General features: G+C 46.4%; 1 protein-coding gene across 6 annotated transcripts in view; it reads right to left on the bottom strand.

Moving 5' to 3' along the window:
• Positions 1–22,072, bottom strand: part of clcn3 (chloride channel 3) — a 30,088-nt gene extending 8,016 nt beyond the window's left edge. For 2 of the 6 annotated variants that reach the window (XM_061095798.1, XM_061095802.1), the window contains exons 1-9: positions 21,878–22,072; positions 16,386–16,567; positions 3,787–3,947; positions 2,224–2,323; positions 1,395–1,582; positions 1,114–1,236; positions 605–811; positions 420–500; positions 70–322 (exon numbers count right to left, since the gene is read on the bottom strand). In XM_061095798.1, coding sequence (XP_060951781.1) covers positions 70–322; positions 420–500; positions 605–811; positions 1,114–1,236; positions 1,395–1,582; positions 2,224–2,323; positions 3,787–3,947; positions 16,386–16,548 — 1,276 coding nt within the window. In that variant the 5' untranslated portion in view covers positions 16,549–16,567; positions 21,878–22,072. Of the gene's footprint in view, positions 1–69; positions 323–419; positions 501–604; positions 812–1,113; positions 1,237–1,394; positions 1,583–2,223; positions 2,324–3,786; positions 3,948–6,975; positions 7,148–9,351; positions 9,400–16,385; positions 16,568–21,877 lie in introns of those variants that run through there. The other 4 variants (XM_061095799.1, XM_061095803.1, XM_061095800.1 and 1 more) reach the window with 3 other exon arrangements.
• Between the last annotated feature and the right edge of the window lie 595 nt (positions 22,073–22,667).

Here is a 22,667-nt window from a genome sequence, read left to right as displayed (position 1 = left end):
AATGCTGTTACAAGATCTGGAAAGGAACAAGATCTGGTCTGACTCCTGGACCCGGACGGAGTGACTCACCTAAACGTGTTGACTTGCGCCGCCGGCACCAGCCGATGTTGGCCCTGATGAAGAAGGCTCCCCAGAGTCCTCCGAACACGCCCAGGAGGATGAAAGGGATGAGCTCAAACAGGTACCAGGGCGTGTGGTACTCCACATAGAACAGCACCAGGCGGCTGTTTCCAAAGGGGTTGATGGAGCGCAGGACGAAGGCCGCCACCAGGGCGGCGAAGAAGGAGCGCCACAGCGTCTTGAGAGGGAAGTAGTAGCTGACCTGGAGGAGGGAGGAGAGGATCAGAGTTTCTCTAAGCATTATGTTGAGGTTTCAGAGCATGACCAATAAGCTGGGGGGTGTGGACATGTGAGTGTACCTCCTCTAAGCTGAACAGGACTCCTCCTATCGGCGCTCCAAAAGCCACCGACACTCCGGCCGCCGACGCAGCCGAGAGAACCTGAGAGGACGAACACACATGAAGTCACAAATACTACATCTCCCTGGGAACCAGTCAGGACAACAGAACCCTGATCCTGTTCAACGCCGCCTTGTCTCGCTCACCTCTCGTTTCTTGGCCTCGTTCTTGCTGTACTTGGGGAAGAGGTAGGAGAAGATGTTCCCACAGCAGCACGCCACGTGCACCAAGGGCCCCTCCTTCCCCAGGCTGAGGCCGGACGCCACAGCCAGCACCAGGGTGATGGTCTTGATCATCAGGGTCCACTTGCCCAGGTAGCCCCGGATGATAAACCCACTGAGGATGGTTTTAATCTGCGGAGAGAGAGAGAGAGGCGGTGCGACAGATTATAATCAACTCAAGCTTATTTTCCTGGAATCGGCCAAAAATAAATTTGTCTAGTGTTATATAAAAACAAACAAACAGCTTAAATGTGGATGATTTTTCTGTTCCTCTTCAATCAGTAACTTCCCACTCGTTTAAATCAGGAGACAAAGGTCTGACTGTTATCATTTCTCCTTTTTAAATCATCCATGAATGTTTGGTCAGCAGACTGCAGGCGCTCGGTGACACATTCCAACCGGACCTTGGGTGAAAGCTGCTTCATCACACTCACCTCCGGGATCCCAGAGCCGCAGGCGTACGGCGCGAACACCTTCACCAGACACACGGCCAGGAAGGCGAAGGACAGCGCCCAGTAGATGTACATGAAGTAGTTCATGATGTACGAGCCGGGACCCTGCAGAGACACCAGGGGAACTGATCAACACCTCCACAGTCGCTGGCAGCTAATATCTACACAATGATGTCTGCAAAGCCGAAGCTGTCACATCCAGATTCTAATCATCTTTGGCCGATGTTGCCGTGGCAACCGCCGAGCCCCTGTCGTTAGTCTACCTCGGCCTGCCCCAGTATGAGCTCAGCCCAGCTCTTCCACTGGGGGCACTTGTCCCGCTCAGCGAAGGTGGTCTCATTGGACGTCCAGCAGCACTGCTCGTGGTTGAACCACATGGCGCTCAGACACACGCCCTCCTTCAGGTCGTTCAACCAATCAGCAGCAATATCAATAAGGCCAGCCAAAGCACCTGGCAGGAGGAGGAAGAGGAAGAGGAAGAAGTGAAGTCAGAAAAACAGAGAAAGGTGTTTGTGGGAAGTTAGTTTGCCTCCGAGGTGAACATGAGCGTGATGTAACTGAAACAAAGCAAATATCAATAAAAGAAACTTCACACAGCGACTTGGAAACGTTTCTCTAAACTGCATCGTGTTCTTAGAGTTCAGAGCTCACACACATCAACACTACAGTTCTAAATATTAACCATTTACCTAATGTTCATAAATCACTAGAGGAAAGTTACTCAATACCAAGGAAAGTCCACTTCTTAGAAGACATTTTATAACCAGATATTAAAAATCTGTGTTGTTAATTTCACATTGAAGACCAGCAGCTTCCAGGTCAGGCAGATTTTTCAAATATAAATCTATAATTTCAGAAGAAGACATTTTGCCTTCGACCAGCTGGTCGTCACAGAGTTTCTTTCTCTCGGTTCTGATAAAATCATGAATAACTACTAAGATCCACAGCATTTGATGGATTAGGACCCTGAGCTCAGTGTGGTGCAGAGAACGTGCAGAGCTGAGAACAAAAGGCTGAGGAGCCGAGAGAGAGAGCGAGCGTGAGCTGCCTGAGGCGAAGCAGAGCGTCAGCGGCGGAGGGGCGGAGCTCTACCTGAGGCCAGGCCGGTGAGCGTCACCACCAGCCAGCCGGACCACGCGTCGTACAGGCTCTTCGTGAACTCCCAGGCCGAGTCCTTTTTCCTACTGTTGATCTGAAAAGGAAAAGAAAACCACACGATGCATTAATAATATATTATGAATAATGGTTTATAGCTAAATGATAATGTAGAAGCCTAAGCTGTTGGATATCTTAAAGGTTGGTGGGTGTGGTCAACCTGTCAGTCAGGCTGGTGAGCAGGAAGTGGAGCCAAAGTATTTTTACTTCCTTCTCCCCTTTTCTAATTTATCTTTCCTGCGTACCAGCTCTTTTTATTTTATAGTTAAACTTGACCGGTTCGTCCTGTCAAAGGTCGATCCAGCAGTCTTTTATTGGTTAGATGAGCAGTTTAAGGTTATTGGAGTACTTGCATGTCATGTTGATGATTTTCTTTTTGTCGAGCTCTGTAACACGTCTCCAGATATTGACTTCATTCTTCCAACACTCGTATGGCCTAGCTTCGTCAAACTTCGGCGGAACTTTGTAATTAGCAACCATCCTCTGCTACCAATGATACTCGTAATAAACACGACGTATATTACTTAGACGTTTATTGCTCACACTCAATACACGGACTCAGTCACAACAAGACCCGCTCCGGAACTCCCACAAACCCCTGCGCGACCCGTGGTCAAAGGTAAGGGGTCAAAGGGAACACTTCCTTTTACCACAATGAACATAATAGAGGGGAAATACATGTTAACACGTCCTGCGGATTTAAAACAAGAGTTGTAAGAGCATCAAACTTCAGTCATTGGAAACCTACAGATAAGTCGTTCCGGTATCGACATGATTTCAATTTACTGCTCCAATAAAACGTTGTGTAATCCGCCTCCTGTGTGGCCGGCTGTTGAAACAGAGTGGTCACTATTTGAATCCTGCGTCTCGGCTCCAGCTGAGCGGATGTGAAACGCTCTGGGAAGCTGTGCACGATAACTGAGTCAATATTTGGATAAAGGTTTAAACGTGAATCACTGACGTCACTCATCTGTGAAACTACATTTCTACACAGACAACGAGGTGAAGAATGAACTCACATTCTGATCAAAGTTATTTTTTTGTCAAACTAGATTTCTGCAATAACAGACTCTTCCAAACAGTGTTTGTCTGATTTAAAGTCTGATGTTTCATTATTTTACCCTGGATTTTCTGTTTATTATTTTTTTCAGGCGTTCTGGGCTATTTCTACCAACTGCTAAGCCACCGGGCAGAGAACTGCTGACCCACTTATTTTTTGGTGTGTGATCGAAATAAACTGTTGCTGCTGCAGAAAATCGAAAGTCACTTCCTCTGCAGCGAAGGTTCTTGTTTTCTATCTTAAAGCTTCAGGAAGTTGAGTCAGTTTCCATCTGAACATCGAGTTACAAAACACATGTGTTAAGATGTGAAAAGTAGAACTCATGCTCATTTGTCTCTAAGTGCAACAATGACATGTCCAGTAAAGCAGATCTATCATCACAATTTGAAGGATCTATGTCCTCAGGGCTGGAAGGACAAGACGCTGGAGGACGTCCTCACCTTCCTGTGTCTCTCACGGTCCTTGCACTTCTCTCGCACCCAGTCGATGGTGTGGAAGTCATCGTAGGTCCCCACCCCCGGGATGGGCTCCTCTAGGAAGTCCAGCAGGTGAGTGGAGCTGCTGGCGGCTCCGCCCCCGTTAGACATGACGTAGTTAGACCCTGAGAAACAGACAGAGAAGCATTTCATTAAACCAAGTCCAAATATAATAAAACACACGTACGTCTGGCTGCACGGCAGAGCGACCACACCGTCTGAAACACAGCTACACACAGGAACCTCAGCACAGCCTGGAGTCTGAACTGATCTGGAACAACAACCAATCAAACACTCAGGCAGCAGCCTTGAGTCAACCTTTGCATTTGCATTTTGAAAAACTACACCTTCAAAAACTCATCCAGCAGCTTTGACCAAATTCTCTGTCGGTGCAAACTTGAATCCTAACAAACTCAAGTAAATGTTGTTTTAATTATGTTTGAAACATTTAACAGAGAGACGCCTTGTTGTGGACTTGTCCTGGAGTCCTAACTGGACGTCTGACCTTCTCATTAGCTCTGATTATATCTGTGGGACCATGTGATTGCCTATAGAGCCAATAACCACGTAAACAGTTAGTCCAGCCACGAGTTCAACGTGACTTCACTTAGCCACAGCAAATATTAACAATTTAATACAATAATACAAGGAGAGCATTGTCCATTGCCCTTTCAAAGAATGTCTCCTAATATAAATGGATCAGGACAATGACAGGAGTGACACATGTCTCTGGTTACGTCTGATCTGTTCTGAGCAAAATAAACTGAATGACTCACATCTGCACGCACATGCAAAGCTTCTATAAATGTATTCAAAGGAAATGTGTCATCACACCAAATAATGAATACATTAAATTAAAAAAACACATTTATCTGTCTTTGTATATTCAGCAATATCAGATTTATATTTCTCTATCCAAACATGTGTGTGTAGCCCTTTAACAGCCTCCGACCCGTCCAATGAGATCTGAGTGCACATGTTGACGTTGCTTTCAGAGAATGGAATGTACAGTATGTACACAATCTTTCAAACATGGTTAAGAACTCTTAATTCAATAAATTAAAAGCGTCCTCAGGATGTAACTGAGGGTAAAAAGCCCTCAGAGTTTCCTGGATCTCAACCTTTAAGACCTAACTCAACTAATAAATAATAAATTCAACCGTAGATTAAGAGAACAAGTCATATTATTCATATTGTGATCAATATCAACATGAACAGAACCTCAGCATCATTTTTACTTGACGTCTCTCACGCTGCTGAAGATACAAACTGTGGGACAGATTAATGACACACGAGTCTTTTCCTTTCAGTTCTTCTCCTGAGTTGAACTACGACAGGATCGTAAATATCAAACAAAGCCTCATTCATGGCTCAGCACTAAACAAAAAAATCCCATAAAGGGTTTTAACCAGAGTCACAGGCAGAGAAACAGGGATCCACACAGGTGCGTCCTTTCCAAAATAATAACCACGTGATCACAACGTAGTGAACGTGCTGCACAACTCAAAGCAACACAAGTTTCATCCTCAACAGTGTAAACAAGAAGCTGAATCCAATCATGTGCGTCTCAATGTTCTTCCAATGAGAGAACAGATGAGATGCTGCACTACAGGAAACCATCAACCGAGGCCGGAGCGCCGAGCCGAGCGGTGACGCCACGGAAAACACACAACCCGAAGGGGGGGGCGCCACACTGGAACGGTTCAGCCGGCGCACGCACAACAGACGCACAAACACAAACACGGCTTCAGTTTCTTCCTCCTGTCGGCCTCGAGGGCAAGGAGCCACGAGAAGCCTCTCCCTCCTGTGTAATAAGCCTAAGGGGGGGGGGGGGGGGGGGGTCTGCTGTCATGTGACCAGCATCACGTCCTGGTGGCCTGAAGCTGACCAGACTGGAGGAGTCCACACAGTCAGACTCACAGGTCTCTTCAGACCTCTTGTGATCGATCTGATGGTTCCCACAAGGCAACAGGGTTTCAGCTGAATGACCTTGAAGTGAAACTGAACAATACAAACACTGTGGTTTTTGTTTCACCAGCTTATAAAGCAGGACTGTAGCTTCAGGCTCATTTATTCTGCCTTTGTGTACGAAAAGAGATTTGTCAGTTTCACGCCATGTGAGCCTGGGGCCTTTGTGTTGACATCATGGTTTCTAAGGAGAACATCCACGAGAGAGTCAGGAAGGAGAACAACAAACATGGCGGCTGTGATGGTCCAACTCCTGTCTCCTCCTCATGTCCTAGATTAAGATTAAGATTCTTAGTGCCTTAAGATTAAGGCACTAGACAGGGTAGGGAGAATCCTCTTGGATTTTTGGACAGATCAATCCAGGCTCGTCTTTTTGTTGTTTCTCCGTGGAGTCGAACCAGAGACGAACCAGAGACCTTTCCTGCCCAGAGTCCAAGTTTCTGACACTAGTCCACCACCTCTCCCCTACAGTCCTACAGTCTTCACTGGCCTGGAACTGGTCCCAGATAGAAAGAAGAAGCTAAAGCTGCTGAATGCGACAGCCTCTATAAGCTGGAGAGACAGATGGACCAGTGAGAACCTGTGACGGAGCTCAGAAGCACCGGAGGACCACACGTAGTGAAGAGGAGGACTCGTCTGTGTGTAGATGGAGACAGCGGCGGCTGTGTCCCTAACTCACTGAGGCCTTTTGTCCCTGCTCACTCACCGTAGAGGATCTAACTACGCAGGACTGAGAGGACGGCTGCCTGAAGGAGACAGAGACAGACAGGGACACGGAGCAGACTGCAGAACCTGGTCTGTAGGACAGGAAGTGATCTGACCAGCAGGTTCCTTTTGAGAACAGTGTTGATCAGTGAGGATCCACATGTGGTCTCTGCTGCTATGGGGGACATTAAAATGGACGCCCAGGACTGTGTCTTTAGACGCTGCTGCTTTAAGGCCCCAACACAAGCCTTCACACTTCATCAGCCCTCTCTCTCTCTCTCTCTCTCTCTCTCTCTCTCTCTCTCTCCATCTGAAGCACACACACGCTGGTGGATCATCGACAGAGAGGCGGAGGTGGATCAGCTGCAGAACAACCTTCTCCAGGCAGTGAGGTCATCAGTAACGGTTTCTAATCCCGCCCGGCTCCAGTCCGGAGTCTGAGCCGAGCTGCTCCTCCGTCACCACCGGTCTGTGGCCTACCTTTCCTCGGGATCTCCTGCAGGGGGATGGTGTCCCCTCCCCCGTCGTAGGGCAGGTAGGGGTCGGCCGCGGCGTCCTGCTCCTCCATGTCCAGAGCCGGGTGAGGCTAGGCTTCACTACGCACTGCTCCCTGTGTGTGTGTCTGTGTGTGTCTGTGTGTGTGTGTCGCTGCTGCTGCTGCTGCCATGTTTACCAGAGGAAGACGAGTGGGGCGAGTGAGGGAGAGAGAGAGAGAGAGATTGCGCATGTGTGTGTGTGTGTGTGAAGAGAAGAATGTGAGTTCACAGTCCTCTCTCTCTCTCCCTCCCCCCCTCCCTCCCTTTTCTTTCTCCCTCCTCTGCAGCAGCTGACAGCTCAAGCTGATGATGTCATCACACACACACACACACACAGGTCAGTCCTGCCTGCGCGGTTGCTAGGGGAGATCTGAGCCCCGCCTGTACGGGAGAGACCATGTGCCGGGTCACAGGGGGGTGCACATGTAAGGTGGCAGCAGTCAGAGCAGAGGGAAGTGTTTTCACAGCTTCTCAGGACATTTTACTAACTCCTCCACATCCGACTGTGTTGATAGTGACGCTCAGAGGTCAGAGGTCGAACACGTGGGAACCTCAGTGTCTATCTGAAGTGAAGAAGCATCTGGGAGGAGCTACTAGGGACTGGAACCAGCAGGGACCTCCCGATACGATACTATCACGATACTTAGGTGGCGATACGATATGTATTGCGATTCTGTAAGTATTGCGATTCGATATTACGATTTCCTGGGATTTCTTTTGGTTATTTTTTTTTTTTAAATACTGGACCATGGAAAAATGTTGAATCATTCCTTCAAATACAACAGTCAAATTCACTTAGAGCTTTACCAGTTTTATTTCAAATATTAACATTAATATTTGAAATTATTAAGCCAATAAAGAAAATAAATAAAAATGTTCCCTATTATTGAATAGCCCCTGTCAACTGCACACAAACTGACAGATTAAGAAATGTAAGCTACTTAGGCTTCTTTTAAACAATAAATAAAAGGTAAATTAAATAGAATGAATAAAAGTTATTGTTGTTAGCATGTAGGCGATGCAAAGCTATTGCTTGGGTATGTTTAGATTCTTGTGCAAAAACAAGAGCTGGTCAACATGCTCTGGGGTGATGTTGCTCCCCCCATATATCCCCCCCGGTATAAACCAATAAATATGTTTTAAAAAAAATTTAAAAAATCGATTTTTCCCCCCATCCCTAGGAGCTACCCTCAGTTAGCTGACCCGCTAGCATCTCCTTAACGCCGGCTAACAACCGACTCTCAGGGGAATGATCTGTTAAATACGGCGATTCTACTAAAAATAACATATTCCTGCAAAACACACATCAACTCTGGCTTCATCACTTTCACAGCAACAAGGTGCAGGATGCAACCATATCACTGATTTAATGAAAAACCTCATGATGTTTCCCTGGAAAATATCTAACGCTTGAACACTACAGTTCTGGATCTGATGATAGAACTTTATCTCAGCATTTCTCTTTCCAACACGCTGTTTCCTCACTGAGAACCAATCACTGCAGGCAGAATCATTTTCTGACTTGTACTTTAAAAACTTTGTCTCAAGACTATTTCTAGATGTTTTATAAACCAGATCACTCGATTAATAAAATAACCGTTAGAGCAGTTTGAAGGCCAACAGTGGAAAATATGAATCAGATCCGTGATGTTGTTGTCATTCTGTCACAGAGGGAGGCCTGCTTTCTGTTCACAAACACAGAAATCCCTGGTCTCACAGGACCTCACTGTTTGTGAGCTGGAGTCAAACGATCTGAATGAGTATCAGATGATCAAATGAGCAGAAATCAGCATATCTGATATCAGCAGAAAGTGATAGTTGAGGATCTGGAATTGGCTCCGAGAGAGAAAACGTCTGATCTGTGCGTCTGTAGTTTCAGCCGTGAACTACGAAGGACACAGATCTGTCCACAGGGGTAGATTACTCATCTCTAAGGCAGCTTCGTAATCACACATAGAAGAAATAAGGGGGTGACAATCTGAATTTTCAATAAAACAAACTGCTGTCTTGCTAAAAAACTAAAAAAAAAAAGAACTACAATGATACAGAATGAGCAAAAAGCATCAGAAACAACTATTACTCAATATCCCTCATGTAGAGAGGATGTGAAACAGCAACATGTTTTCTGCATCTTCTGTGCAACAACACAACACAAACTCTTGTGTAGAGAAATGTCAGTCGCTGCGGTGTTTAGTAAACTTGGTATAATTATTATTATATGAAACAATGAATCCATGAGCTTCCACATCAGTTCCCAGGCTCAAACAACAACAGGGCCTTGACATTTCACACACTGCACTTTAGCTCTTACTCCTCTTACCTTTCAGCAGGGCTCCTGTTGCTAGGCAATAGCACAGCGGGTGTCATAGTTTGTCACCACATCAACACTGAAGAACCAAAATACCAGTTCGAGCAGGAAAGCTTAAAGTTAGTAATCCAGCAAGTTAAAGGAAACCAGAGAGAATCCACTTCAGTTCCAAAGTTCCCTGAGCAACTTCTCCATTTCCTTCTTCTCCTCCGTCCGGGCCGACAGAAGGTTCCAGCCCCCGGCTCACTCTGCTCCCCCGGCTGGGAGGAGGCCTTTTACAAGCTGTCTGAGCCCACCCCTCACCATTATGTAAAAATAGCACCGGGAGGCAGAGAAAGGCAGCGCGCCTCCTTCCAGGGAGGACTTCATTCAGAGATCTCCTCAGACACCAGCTCCCAGCAGCGGACAAACTGGTTTGTGGGAGTGTCAAATCAAGACTGGCCAGACTGAAGAACTACATCACAATACTTTAAGAAGAAGACTGGACAGGTTGGAAGCCTTTGTTGTGACCGGCTTAATACAAAAGTAAAATATTCCATGGTATGGAAGTTGGGTGTTTAGGAGCGTTTCTGAGGTTTGGGTCGAGCTTCCCAGTGAAAGACTCAGAAGATCATCACCAGGCACCAGACTGAACCGTCAGAGAATCCTTCACACACAGGAAACAGCAACACTACGGAACCTTTTAACAGCAGCCTGATTAAAAGAACTGATCCGCATATGTGGCTGCAGGGGGCGCTGTTGCACAATGAAGTATCAAGAATTCCTACAGAACACAGGAGCCAAGAGGAAGAGCTGAACTGCTGGAGAAGAGAAAACAAACTACAGACGAGTCAATGCTTTCAAGAAATCTCTTCCCATCAGATCATCAGTGCATTCACTAGACTTAGTCTCAATCCCCCCCCCCCCCCCCACTGAGTTTCCAGTTTGATCAGCTGATCCAAGCTGCAGACTTTGGGAAACGAGAGTGGAAACAACATGTTACTCGAACACGGAGGAACAGGTCGGATGTAATCGACACCGAGCTGGTGAATGAGTGAGTGACAGGTGACTGCACTGGAACCACAGGTAGAGCAATGGTTGTGTAACATGACAGACACACACACAAGGAGGAGCATGGTAGAGCAATGGTTGTGTAACATGACAGACACACACACACAAGGAGGAGCATGGTAGAGCAATGGTTGTGTAACATGACAGACACACACACAAGGAGGAGCATGGTAGAGCAATGGTTGTGTAACATGACAGACACACACAAGGAGGAGCATGGTAGAGCAATGGTTGTGTAACATGACAGACACACACACAAGGAGGAGCATGGTAGAGCAATGGTTGTGTAACATGACAGACACACACACAAGGAGGAGCATGGTAGAGCAATGGTTGTGTAACATGACAGACACACACAAGGAGGAGCATGGTAGAGCAATGGTTGTGTAACATGACAGACACACACACAAGGAGGAGCATGGTAGAGCAATGGTTGTGTAACATGACAGACACACACACAAGGAGGAGCATGGTAGAGCAATGGTTGTGTAACATGACAGACACACACACAAGGAGGAGCATGGTAGAGCAATGGTTGTGTAACATGACAGACACACACACAAGGAGGAGCATGGTAGAGCAATGGTTGTGTAACATGACAGACACACACAAGGAGGAGCATGGTAGAGCAATGGTTGTGTAACATGACAGACACACACACAAGGAGGAGCATGGTAGAGCAATGGTTGTGTAACATGACAGACACACACAAGGAGGAGCATGGTAGAGCAATGGTTGTGTAACATGACAGACACACACACAAGGAGGAGCATGTAGAGCAATGGTTGTGTAACATGACAGACACACACACAAGGAGGAGCATGGTAGAGCAATGGTTGTGTAACATGACAGACACACACACAAGGAGGAGCATGGTAGAGCAATGGTTGTGTAACATGACAGACACACACACACAAGGAGGAGCATGGTAGAGCAATGGTTGTGTAACATGACAGACACACACACAAGGAGGAGCATGGTAGAGCAATGGTTGTGTAACATGACAGACACACACACAAGGAGGAGCATGGTAGAGCAATGGTTGTGTAACATGACAGACACACACAAGGAGGAGCATGGTAGAGCAATGGTTGTGTAACATGACAGACACACACACAAGGAGGAGCATGGTAGAGCAATGGTTGTGTAACATGACAGACACACACACACAAGGAGGAGCATGGTAGAGCAATGGTTGTGTAACATGACAGACACACACACAAGGAGGAGCATGGTAGAGCAATGGTTGTGTAACATGACAGACACACACACAAGGAGGAGCATGGTAGAGCAATGGTTGTGTAACATGACAGACACACACAAGGAGGAGCATGGTAGAGCAATGGTTGTGTAACATGACAGACACACACACAAGGAGGAGCATGGTAGAGCAATGGTTGTGTAACATGACAGACACACACACAAGGAGGAGCATGGTAGAGCAATGGTTGTGTAACATGACAGACACACACACACAAGGAGGAGCATGGTAGAGCAATGGTTGTGTAACATGACAGACACACACACACACACACAAGGAGGAGCATGGTAGAGCAATGGTTGTGTAACATGACAGACACACACACAAGGAGGAGCATGGTAGAGCAATGGTTGTGTAACATGACAGACACACACACAAGGAGGAGCATGGTAGAGCAATGGTTGTGTAACATGACAGACACACACACAAGGAGGAGCATGGTAGAGCAATGGTTGTGTAACATGACAGACACACACACAAGGAGGAGCATGGTAGAGCAATGGTTGTGTAACATGACAGACACACACACAAGGAGGAGCATGGTAGAGCAATGGTTGTGTAACATGAAAGACACACACACAAGGAGGAGCATGGTAGAGCAATGGTTGTGTAACATGACAGACACACACAAGGAGGAGCATGGTAGAGCAATGGTTGTGTAACATGACAGACACACACACAAGGAGGAGCATGGTAGAGCAATGGTTGTGTAACATGACAGACACACACACAAGGAGGAGCATGGTAGAGCAATGGTTGTGTAACATGACAGACACACACACACAAGGAGGAGCATGGTAGAGCAATGGTTGTGTAACATGACAGACACACACACACAAGGAGGAGCATGGTAGAGCAATGGTTGTGTAACATGACAGACACACACACACAAGGAGGAGCATGGTAGAGCAATGGTTGTGTAACATGACAGACACACACACAAGGAGGAGCATGGTAGAGCAATGGTTGTGTAACATAACAGACACACACACACAAGGAGGAGCATGGTAGAGCAATGGTTGTGTAACATGACAGACACACACAAGGAGGAGCATGGTAGAGCAATGGTTGTGTAACATGACAGACACACACACACAAGGAGGAGCATGGTAGAGCAATGGTTGTGTAACATGACAGACACACACAAGGAGGAGCATGGTAGAGCAATGGTTGTGTAACATGACAGACACACACACAAGGAGGAGCATGGTAGAGCAATGGTTGTGTAACATGACAGACACACACAAGGAGGAGCATGGTAGAGCAATGGTTGTGTAACATGACAGACACACACACAAGGAGGAGCATGGTAGAGCAATGGTTGTGTAACATGACAGACACACACACACAAGGAGGAGCATGGTAGAGCAATGGTTGTGTAACATGACAGACACACACACAAGGAGGAGCATGGTAGAGCAATGGTTGTGTAACATGACAGACACACACAAGGAGGAGCATGGTAGAGCAATGGTTGTGTAACATGACAGACACACACACACAAGGAGGAGCATGGTAGAGCAATGGTTGTGTAACATGACAGACACACACACAAGGAGGAGCATGGTAGAGCTGAGGAATCCATGAAACTGAAGCACTACACAAACAGGTCGAAATCATTAGAATGCACCACACCTCCACTACAGCTGGTGATGCATTTGTGAAGATATGACAAACAAAGCCGGGTGTGTGTATTGTTGCTTCATGACAACACAAAGAGAAGGAGGTGCAACGTGCAGAAGGCCGGGCGCATGTTAAAGGTCGTGAAGCCAGAAGGTGCAGAGCAGGACACAGGAAGCATGAAGAGATGATCAGAGAACATGGAGGACACGGGAGGAGGCGGAGCTCCAAGATGACAAAGCAGGTGATTGGAGGCTAAAATAAAACCTTCCAGAGCCTGACATGTGGTTATTAATCTAATAAAAGCTGTTTTCATGTCATTAATACTTCAATTTATGAAAGTAACTCAATAAACGCATGTGACGTCCAATATTTTTCAACCACCCAGATTAAGGAAATCTTTTTCTGTCATGTATTTAATCTTCCAAGAGAATTACTAGATGAGTGTGTGCAATTTAGATTCAGTTGCAACCTTTGCAACAAAAGATTTATTAGGATTTTATCAGCAGATATTCATAGCATACATACTCATAGTTCACTGTTTTAAATAAACTACTAACAGGTTTTATGTCCCTAGAAAATATAACTCATTGAATAACACGAAAGATTTGTGTTTATATATCTTATTTCTACAGATTTCTACATAATTTATCTATTTTTCGATCATCGCGAACGGGACGATCATCGCGAACGGGACGATCATCGCGAACGGGACGATCATCGCGAACGGGACGATCATCGCGAACGGGACGATCATCGCGAGCGGGACGATCATCGCGAACGGGACGATCATCGCGAACGGGACGATCATCGTGAACAGGACGATCATCGTGAACAGGACGATCATCGCGAACGGGACGATCATCGCGAACGGGACGATCATCGCGAACGGGACGATCATCGCGAACGGGACGATCATCGCGAACGGGACGATCATCACGAACGGGACGATCATCGTGAACGGGATGATCATCGTGAGCAGGACGATTATCCTGAACAGGACGATCATCGTGAACGGGACGATCATCGTGAACAGGACGATCATCGTGAGCGGGACGATCATCGTGAACGGGACGATCATCGTGAACAGGACGATCATCGCGAGCAGGACGATCATCGCGAACAGGACGATCATCGTGAACGGGACGATCATCACGAACAGGACGATCATCGTGAACAGGACGATCATCGTGAACAGGACGATCATCGTGAACGGGACGATCATCGCGAACGGGACGATCATCGCGAACGGGACGATCATCGCGAACGGGACGATCATCGCGAACGGGACGATCATCGCGAACAGGACGATCATCGCGAACAGGACGATCATCGTGAACAGGACGATCATCGTGAACGGGACGATCATCGCGAACGGGACGATCGTCGTGAACAGGACGATCATCGTGAACGGGACGATCATCGCGAACGGGACGATCATCGCGAACGGGACGATCATCGCGAACGGGACGATCAACGTGAACAGGACGATCATCACATACGGGACGATCATCACGAACGGGACGATCATCGCGAACGGGACGATCATCGCGAACGGGACGATCATCGCGAACGGGACGATCATCGCGAACGGGACGATCATCGCGAACGGGACGATCATCGCGAGCAGGACGATCATCACGAACAGAACGATCATCGTGAACAGGACGATCATCGTGAGCGGGACGATCATCGTGAACAGGACGATCATCGTGAACAGGACGATCATCGTGAACAGGACGATCATCGTGAACAGGACGATCACGAACGGGACGATCATCGTGAACGGGACGATCATCACGAACAGGTCGATCATCGTGAACGGGACGATCATCGTGAACGAGAGATCATCGTGAACAGGACGATCATCGTGAACAGGACGATCATCGTGAGCAGGACGATCATCGTGAGCAGGACGATCATCGTGAGCAGGACGATCATCGTGAGCAGGACGATCATCGTGAACGGGACGATCATCGCGAATGGGACGATCATCGCGAACGGGACGATCATCGTGAACAGGACGATCATCGTGAACGGGACGATCATCACGAACAGGACGATCATCGCGAACAGGACGATCATCGTGAACAGGACGATCATCGTGAACAGGACGATCATCGTGAACAGGACGATCACGAACGGGACGATCATCGTGAACAGGACGATCACGAACGGGACGATCATCGTGAACAGGACGATCATCACGAACAGGATGATCATCACGAACGGGACGATCATCGTGAACGGGACGATCATCGCGAACAGGACGATCATCGTGAACGAGAGATCATCGTGAACAGGACAATCATCACGAACAGGACGATCATCGTGAACGGGAAGATCATCGTGAACGGGAAGATCATCGTGAACGGGACGATCATCGTGAACGGGACGATCATCACGAACAGGATGATCATCACGAACGGGACGATCATCACAAACAGGACGATCATCGTGAACGGGACGATCATCGTGAACGGGACGATCATCGTGAACGGGACGATCATCACGAACAGGATGATCATCACGAACGGGACGATCATCGTGAACGGGACGATCATCGTGAACGGGACGATCATCGTGAACGGGACGATCAACGTGAACAGGACGATCATCACATACGGGACGATCATCACGAACGGGACGATCATCGTGAACAGGACGATCATCGTGAACGGGACGATCATCGTGAACGGGACGATCATCACGAACAGGACTATCATCGTGAACAGGACGATCATCGCGAACGGGACGATCATCGTGAACGGGACGATCATCGTAAACGGGACGATCATCACGAACAGGACGATCATCGCGAACGGGACGATCATCGTGAACGGGACGATCATCGTGAGTGGACAACGGGCGTCAGCAGGGCGTGGCCTCAGCTACAGCAGCTGACACTGGATGAATCTGGACAATCGACAAAGAAGGTGATTCACAAAACGTTCGGGCCAACCACGAACAAGAGAGGATCTAATGGAGCAGCAGCAGCAGAATGACCAGAGCATGACGGGGATCCTGGTGAGACTTCAAGGAAAGATCCTACATGACTGGAGAGGGAGGGCTGGGGTCGGTGGGCTTGGAGCTGAGGCGTCCTTCTCCTCCCTACCTGGGGAGGCAGCGTCTCCGTCCAGCAGGTTGTCGTCCTCGGTGGTGTGGAAGTCCATGATGACGCCGGCTCCATCCAGCAGCTCCTCGTCGCTGCTGGCGCTGGCGATGCTGTTGTAGCTGTTCCTGCAGTAGCCTCTGTGGTACAGCTGCTCCGACTCCATTTAGCAACAAGCCCGAGCCCTGGAGGGGGGTGAGGAGGGAGGAGGGGGGGGTGATGGAGACACACACACCGTCTGGTGAGGAAGGGTTTAGTCTACAGAGTGAAACAGGTTAGTAGGGTTAGCGGTTAGCATGCAGAGAGTCTCTGAGGGAAAGACAGACGGGCACAGCTGGGATGGACGAGATTCAAGTTGGACAAAGACACAAAACAACACAACCCAACTACACCCAGCTGTCGATCCTGCAGGATCCAGGCCCCAACACACGCTGATTCATCGTTTACAACATGAACATCGTGCTGTATTGGGGATAGGGTTGCAAAGGGGCGGAAAGTTTCCACGGGAATATTAAGCTCGGGAATTTTGAAAAAAAAAAAAATACACAAATTAAATGCTGAGCAATAAAACCATCAATCAAAACTCTATTTTAAAGATGTATGGAACGTTGAGTTTCAACCCTCCACTGTGCATTCTTCCATCACATGCACAGATAACTCCCAGCATGCTTCACTCTACAGCAGGGCTACTGAGGCCTGCTGTAGAGTGAAGGACTAGTCAGGTAAGTTTCCATGATATTACTGGAGAAATATATTAGCATGCTGATTGAGGATTGTTCATCTGTTCATCTAGACTATTTCCATTCATTTATCCATCAAGTGTAAAATATGTTTACAGACGATTCCAATTGTTTGTCTAACTATTTATATCTCTGGCATTGCATTAGTGTTTTTTTACAAACTTTTTTCTCATCTTATTCTACAGAACAATGCCACGTGCACTCTCTCATGTGTGGAGACATTTCACCTCATCCAATGTAGAAGGAAAGGCTGTGTACATTTGCAAATACTGTGCAAAGACCTATGTTAAGAATGACACAACGATGCAGAAGCATATAGTCAAGTGCCCAAAGTTTCCTCAGGGCTCAAATCAGCCTCTGACACAACAAAATGTTTATATTTATGTCTGTATATGACAAGGTAAATACAGTTAGTATAAATTACCCACAACATTTCCAGTTTATTCCCGTTAATTCCTGTTAATTCCCGTATATTCCCGTTTATTCCCGTATATTCCCGTTAATTCCCGTTAATTCCCATGGAAGGTTTCCAATTTTGAATATTCCCGGAATTTTGCAACCCTAATTGGGGAAGATGGAGGTAATAAATGAAGGGAGATGTACAGTAACTACGTGTTCTTTAGATCTAGACACGTTAACTGTCACAGAGTGAAACCTCGTTTCCCAGCTGCAGTCGACCTTCAGTTGGGTTCGATGCAGGACGTCCAGTCGACTGTAGGATTCATGAGGAGGAAAAGATGAATGATGATCGTCAGTGAAGTGGATTCATGAGTCACAACCCTCAGGGTGCGCCGGAGACAAGTAATGATTGAGAATAAAAATGATTGTTTGTTTGACCATAAACACAAAAAGCAAATCATATCTAATCTCTGATTATACTTCAGACGATCAGTAAATCCAGTGTGAACATTTCTCTCTCTCCTCAGGGAAACTTATAACACAAGATATTGTTTCCATTTGAATACGATTTGGAGTTTTTAACTTCAATAGAAATTCTAAATCAAGATATTTGGTAGAAGTGACGAATGAATAATGAACTAAATCCATTTGGAACGACCTTCAGAGGGAATAAACTGACCCATGGATGAGAAGAAGACCTGCTCTCCAACCTCACCCCCTGGTGGCAGAGCTGGAAACTACACCAGAGCTCAGACGAGACTCAGACGAGATGACCCTGACGGCAGCGAGCTCCCAGACCGTGGGATGTAAAGGGACAGATAACCTGGAGAACATCTGGAAGAAAGACGTGTAATGATCTTAATCCTTCACGCTCTGACTCCTGAGAGGATTTGATTCCACACGTGTTCTTGTTCCCCTGTGAAGTGATTTTGGCTTTTAAACAGAAAGGAAGATTAAATAACCCAGCAGGTGTGAGTGGAACAGAGAGAGAGACGTGTTCCAGCTGCAGACGAGTGAGAGCTGCAGCTAAACTGAGAGAATAAAGAGCAGTTTGCTAAGTGAATCATTCGGGGCGGTGCAGATTTGTGAAAAAGAAAAAGCATCAGCTGCATAAATATCTGACTTTACCCAGTGTGTCCACATCCACTCCCACAGAGGAAACTGCTCCAAGCCTTGTGCGTCCGATGTTGTGTTGCAGTGAGTTCAGACACATTGTGTTGACAGTAACACTACACACTGTGAGTGCAGACAGAAACTGAAGCAGAGTAATCGTCCCCGGAACAAAGTGCATCATGTGGAGCAAAGAGCAAAGAGGAACAATCCCTTCGATTCACCACCAGACGAGACTTCCCTGTGAGCTTCATCCAATCAGCAGGCAGGAAATTCAATCAGCTTCTACATGTGATGGGGGGGGGGGCTTTTCTAACAAGTGACACAAACATGAAGAAACAAAAACAAACCTCTCTGGGTAAAAAGTGCTGACACACACGAAGAAGACACGAAGATGTGAAGAGAGTTTGTTAATAACTGACGACTTTCTACCCGGAGACAGGGATTTCATTCTGCCGTTTGAGGACGTGGACAAGATGAGTGTGTGCTGCGATAACATCAACACAATGTTGTGTGGCAAAGAGCCTTGTCTTCCTCAGGCAGGTCAGTGTGGAGGTGTTGCCCCGGCGACCGTTGCTGGGATGTGATTCAGCGTTTTAACCTTCTGGGGCCAGAAGCTGAGACACATCCTTCAAGAAGCTCCACACACGGATCAGTGTCGCACAAAACATCCATCGCACAACAGGAACCACTTCACACACACTGTAACACCGGGTCACCAACACACTGCTGAGGCCGTGTCCTCTTGTAGGAACAACTACGTGAAGTTTAAGGAGAGAAACACTTATTTATCATATTTTCCACTTCACTAATTAAGATTGTCACTTAGTTGTTGGTTTTTTGCGTTTCATGAAATCAATGAATTACATGTGTTTCAGTTGACCAGTTAAAAAGCAGAATCATAAAACAAACTATTTATTGTTGATACGAGACGGGGTCATGTGACCTGAGCGGGGGGGGGGAGAGACAAACACGTAAATGAGAAGTCGTGACTGGATGAAACTGGTAAACTGGTAAACTCGTGTCTAACAGACTGGAAGCAAACAGCCCAGACCAGCGTAACACAATCAGCAGATCCCTCCAGTGATGAGATGATTCAATAAGGACCTGCACGGCCTCGGGTCTGACCCGTCTCCCAGCGGGGGGGAGAACTGAGCTCAGGTCCGGCTGAAGGACACACACATCGTCTTCCTTCAGAAAAACACAAACACAAACCTGCAGCGGGTGACAGAGTGGAGAGCAGTTCACTGGAGTTCATGTGTTACTGAAGTAGGTGACGAGCGCAGCTTGTTGTTGTTGTGTTGTGTTGTGTTACTGTGAATCAGATCAACACTAAAGTGGATCAACGGTTTCACGTGATCGCAGTCGCAACCACTTCAAGAGAACGGGATTTTAATTACTTCAAATTTGTGTTATTTTCCCCAACAAATGTGACTGGATTTAATACCATCAACTTTGAGTGTAATGTAGAGACATTAGTGGTGGGGGGGAAAAATGATTCTGTTCAGTATCGCGATATTTTGCGCCCGCGATTATATCGATACTGTAACTTTTTTTTTTTTTTTTTATATTTATTTACATTTATATATGTAACAGCCCCCGGCTGGCAAAGCATGACGAGGAGAGTTTCAGAGTTTAACAGATACCTAGTGTGTCTGTGAAAGGATGTTCTCCACTGCAGGAGATATAGAAACGTTCCAGAGGAACTTTAACATCTGAGCATGTTGACCAACTGCTTTTTCTGAACAAAAATGCCAATATTCCCAAATGAATTTAACATTTGGGGTCATGACCTTGCAGGTCTCAATTTGATTGAAGCTCTAGTTACTCTTATTTATATGATTGAGCTCAGCGTTCATGTGAGAGGTCTCCTATTCAGAAAATAATTACAAAGGTCCTGTGTCCTGAATGTTCAAGGACAAAGTTTTTGCACTTCAGTTAATGTGTAGAAGACAATGTTGTTCCCAGAATTAAATGTGACATTTGAAGTGAGGTGAGCAGTCTTATTTTCCTCATTTTTTATAATGCCTTTGAATAATATGGGGACATGAATCGCAATATATCGCAGAATCGAATCGCAATACTTGCAGTATCGCAATACTATAGAATCGTCACATTTTTTGCCAATTCCCACCCCTAAGAGACATAAGCAAAACTTTAAATTGAGAGTGAACATGACAATCTGCTGTTTCTCCTCATCACCAAATACTGTACAAACTTCCACTGTTGTTTCCAGCTGATAAACTCTGATGTTCATCACAGACTCCTGATGTTTACACCCGAGTGCAAAGGGAAGATTCCTCTGAGTCAGACAGGAGCTGAGTTTAAATATGAACACAAAACCAATGTGTGTGGACCATGTATATGAAGCTCTATAACAACACAAGTTTCTACATGTGTCTACACAAACACGTCTGACCTGAGCACAACAACAGCTCCACTCTGCCCTGGCTCATTAACACTGACTGTGATAGTGTTGCACATTTACAGTTTTTAATTTATAATATTTGTTTATTGTATTTGTAGTGGCACATGGTCAGGACACATTGTCAACAATGTATTTTCTATGTCAGATCAATACATAATGTAAGTTGTGCATCATAACAGTTCATAAACCCAGATGTGCACATGCTAACTCATGCTAGCTCATGCTAACTCTCTGCTTCCTTCGGGGATCCACAGACCCGGGCTAACCCGAGCTAACACGGGCTAACCCGGGCTAACACGAGCCAACACGAGCTAACCCGGGCTAACACGAGCTAACACGGGCTAACAACACACAGGGCTACACGCTAGTTAGCACGCAGGCTAGCCCCGTTTGACAGCGATGGACAGACAGAAGGATGATGGACAGATGGATGATGGACAGACAGAAGGATGATGGACAGACAGAAGGATGATGGACAGACAAATGGACAGAAGGACAGAAGGATGGATGATGGGGACACAGGTGGAGGATCGACAGACAGATAGATGGACAGAAGGATGATGGGGACACAGGTGGACAGAAGGACAGATGGATGATGGACAGACAGAAGGATGATGGGGACACAGACAGAAGGATGATGGGGACACAAATGGACAGAAGGACAGATGGATGATGGACAGACAGATGGATGATGGGGACACAGGTGGCCAGACAGATAGGTGAAGGACAGACAGATGGACAGAAGGACAGATGGATGGGGACACTGCAGTCCCTTCATCCTCCAGCAGGCGAACGAGTAGAAACCAGCAGCCACGAACCTTCCTGACGCATCGGCTCCAGACCGGAAACCAGGATTCATCCTTTCAGACCGGAAACCAGGATTCATCCTTTCAGACCGGAAACCAGGATTCATCCTTTCACCGCCGAGACGAACCGGAACTGAGCTTCTACAGCATCTTCCTCATCATCATCCTCATCCTCATCAGCACCATCCTCATCGAGGTGGTTTCTGTTTTCAGACCCATTCCTGTGGCAGTGACGAGCACTTCCTGTTTCCCTCCTCTTCCTCCTCCTCCTCCTCTTCCTCTTCCTCCTCTTCCACTCAAACCACTGGAATCTCCATTAGTCCTGAAGCCATTTGGTTTGGAGCAATTCAAGATAAACCAGTGAACATCCACTCAAACCACTAGATAGTTTCTCTCTAAATAAAACAACAAGCAGTGAACCAATCAACTATTTTAGATTTATCATTCATAATGCACATTTATCATTTAAGGGAGTATTTGTCAGAATCAGAAGTATTTTATTGCCAAGTACGTTCACACATACAAGGAATTTGCTCTGGTTATTGGTGCAAACAATGAACATAGAAACATAAAAACACAATAAATACAACAAACATAGGAGAGCAATAAAAAATGGGAAACCAGTATATATTTACTCACTGTTTACTTCTTATTTACTCACTTTTTACCAATATTTATACAAAGTAACATTTATTTTGACATAAACATTTCTGAATAAAAATATATAAAAAATATAAAAAGTGAAGTAAAAAGTGAAATGCTAAATGCAAAACAGTTAACAGTGTCATATTGCTAAAAGTTG

The sequence above is a fragment of the Limanda limanda genome, chromosome 22 (assembly GCF_963576545.1).
Source record: "Limanda limanda chromosome 22, fLimLim1.1, whole genome shotgun sequence".
Taxonomy (NCBI): domain Eukaryota; kingdom Metazoa; phylum Chordata; class Actinopteri; order Pleuronectiformes; family Pleuronectidae; genus Limanda; species Limanda limanda.
The sequence above is the reverse complement of the archived record's forward strand: the minus strand, read 5'-3'. Positions and strand labels throughout refer to the sequence as shown.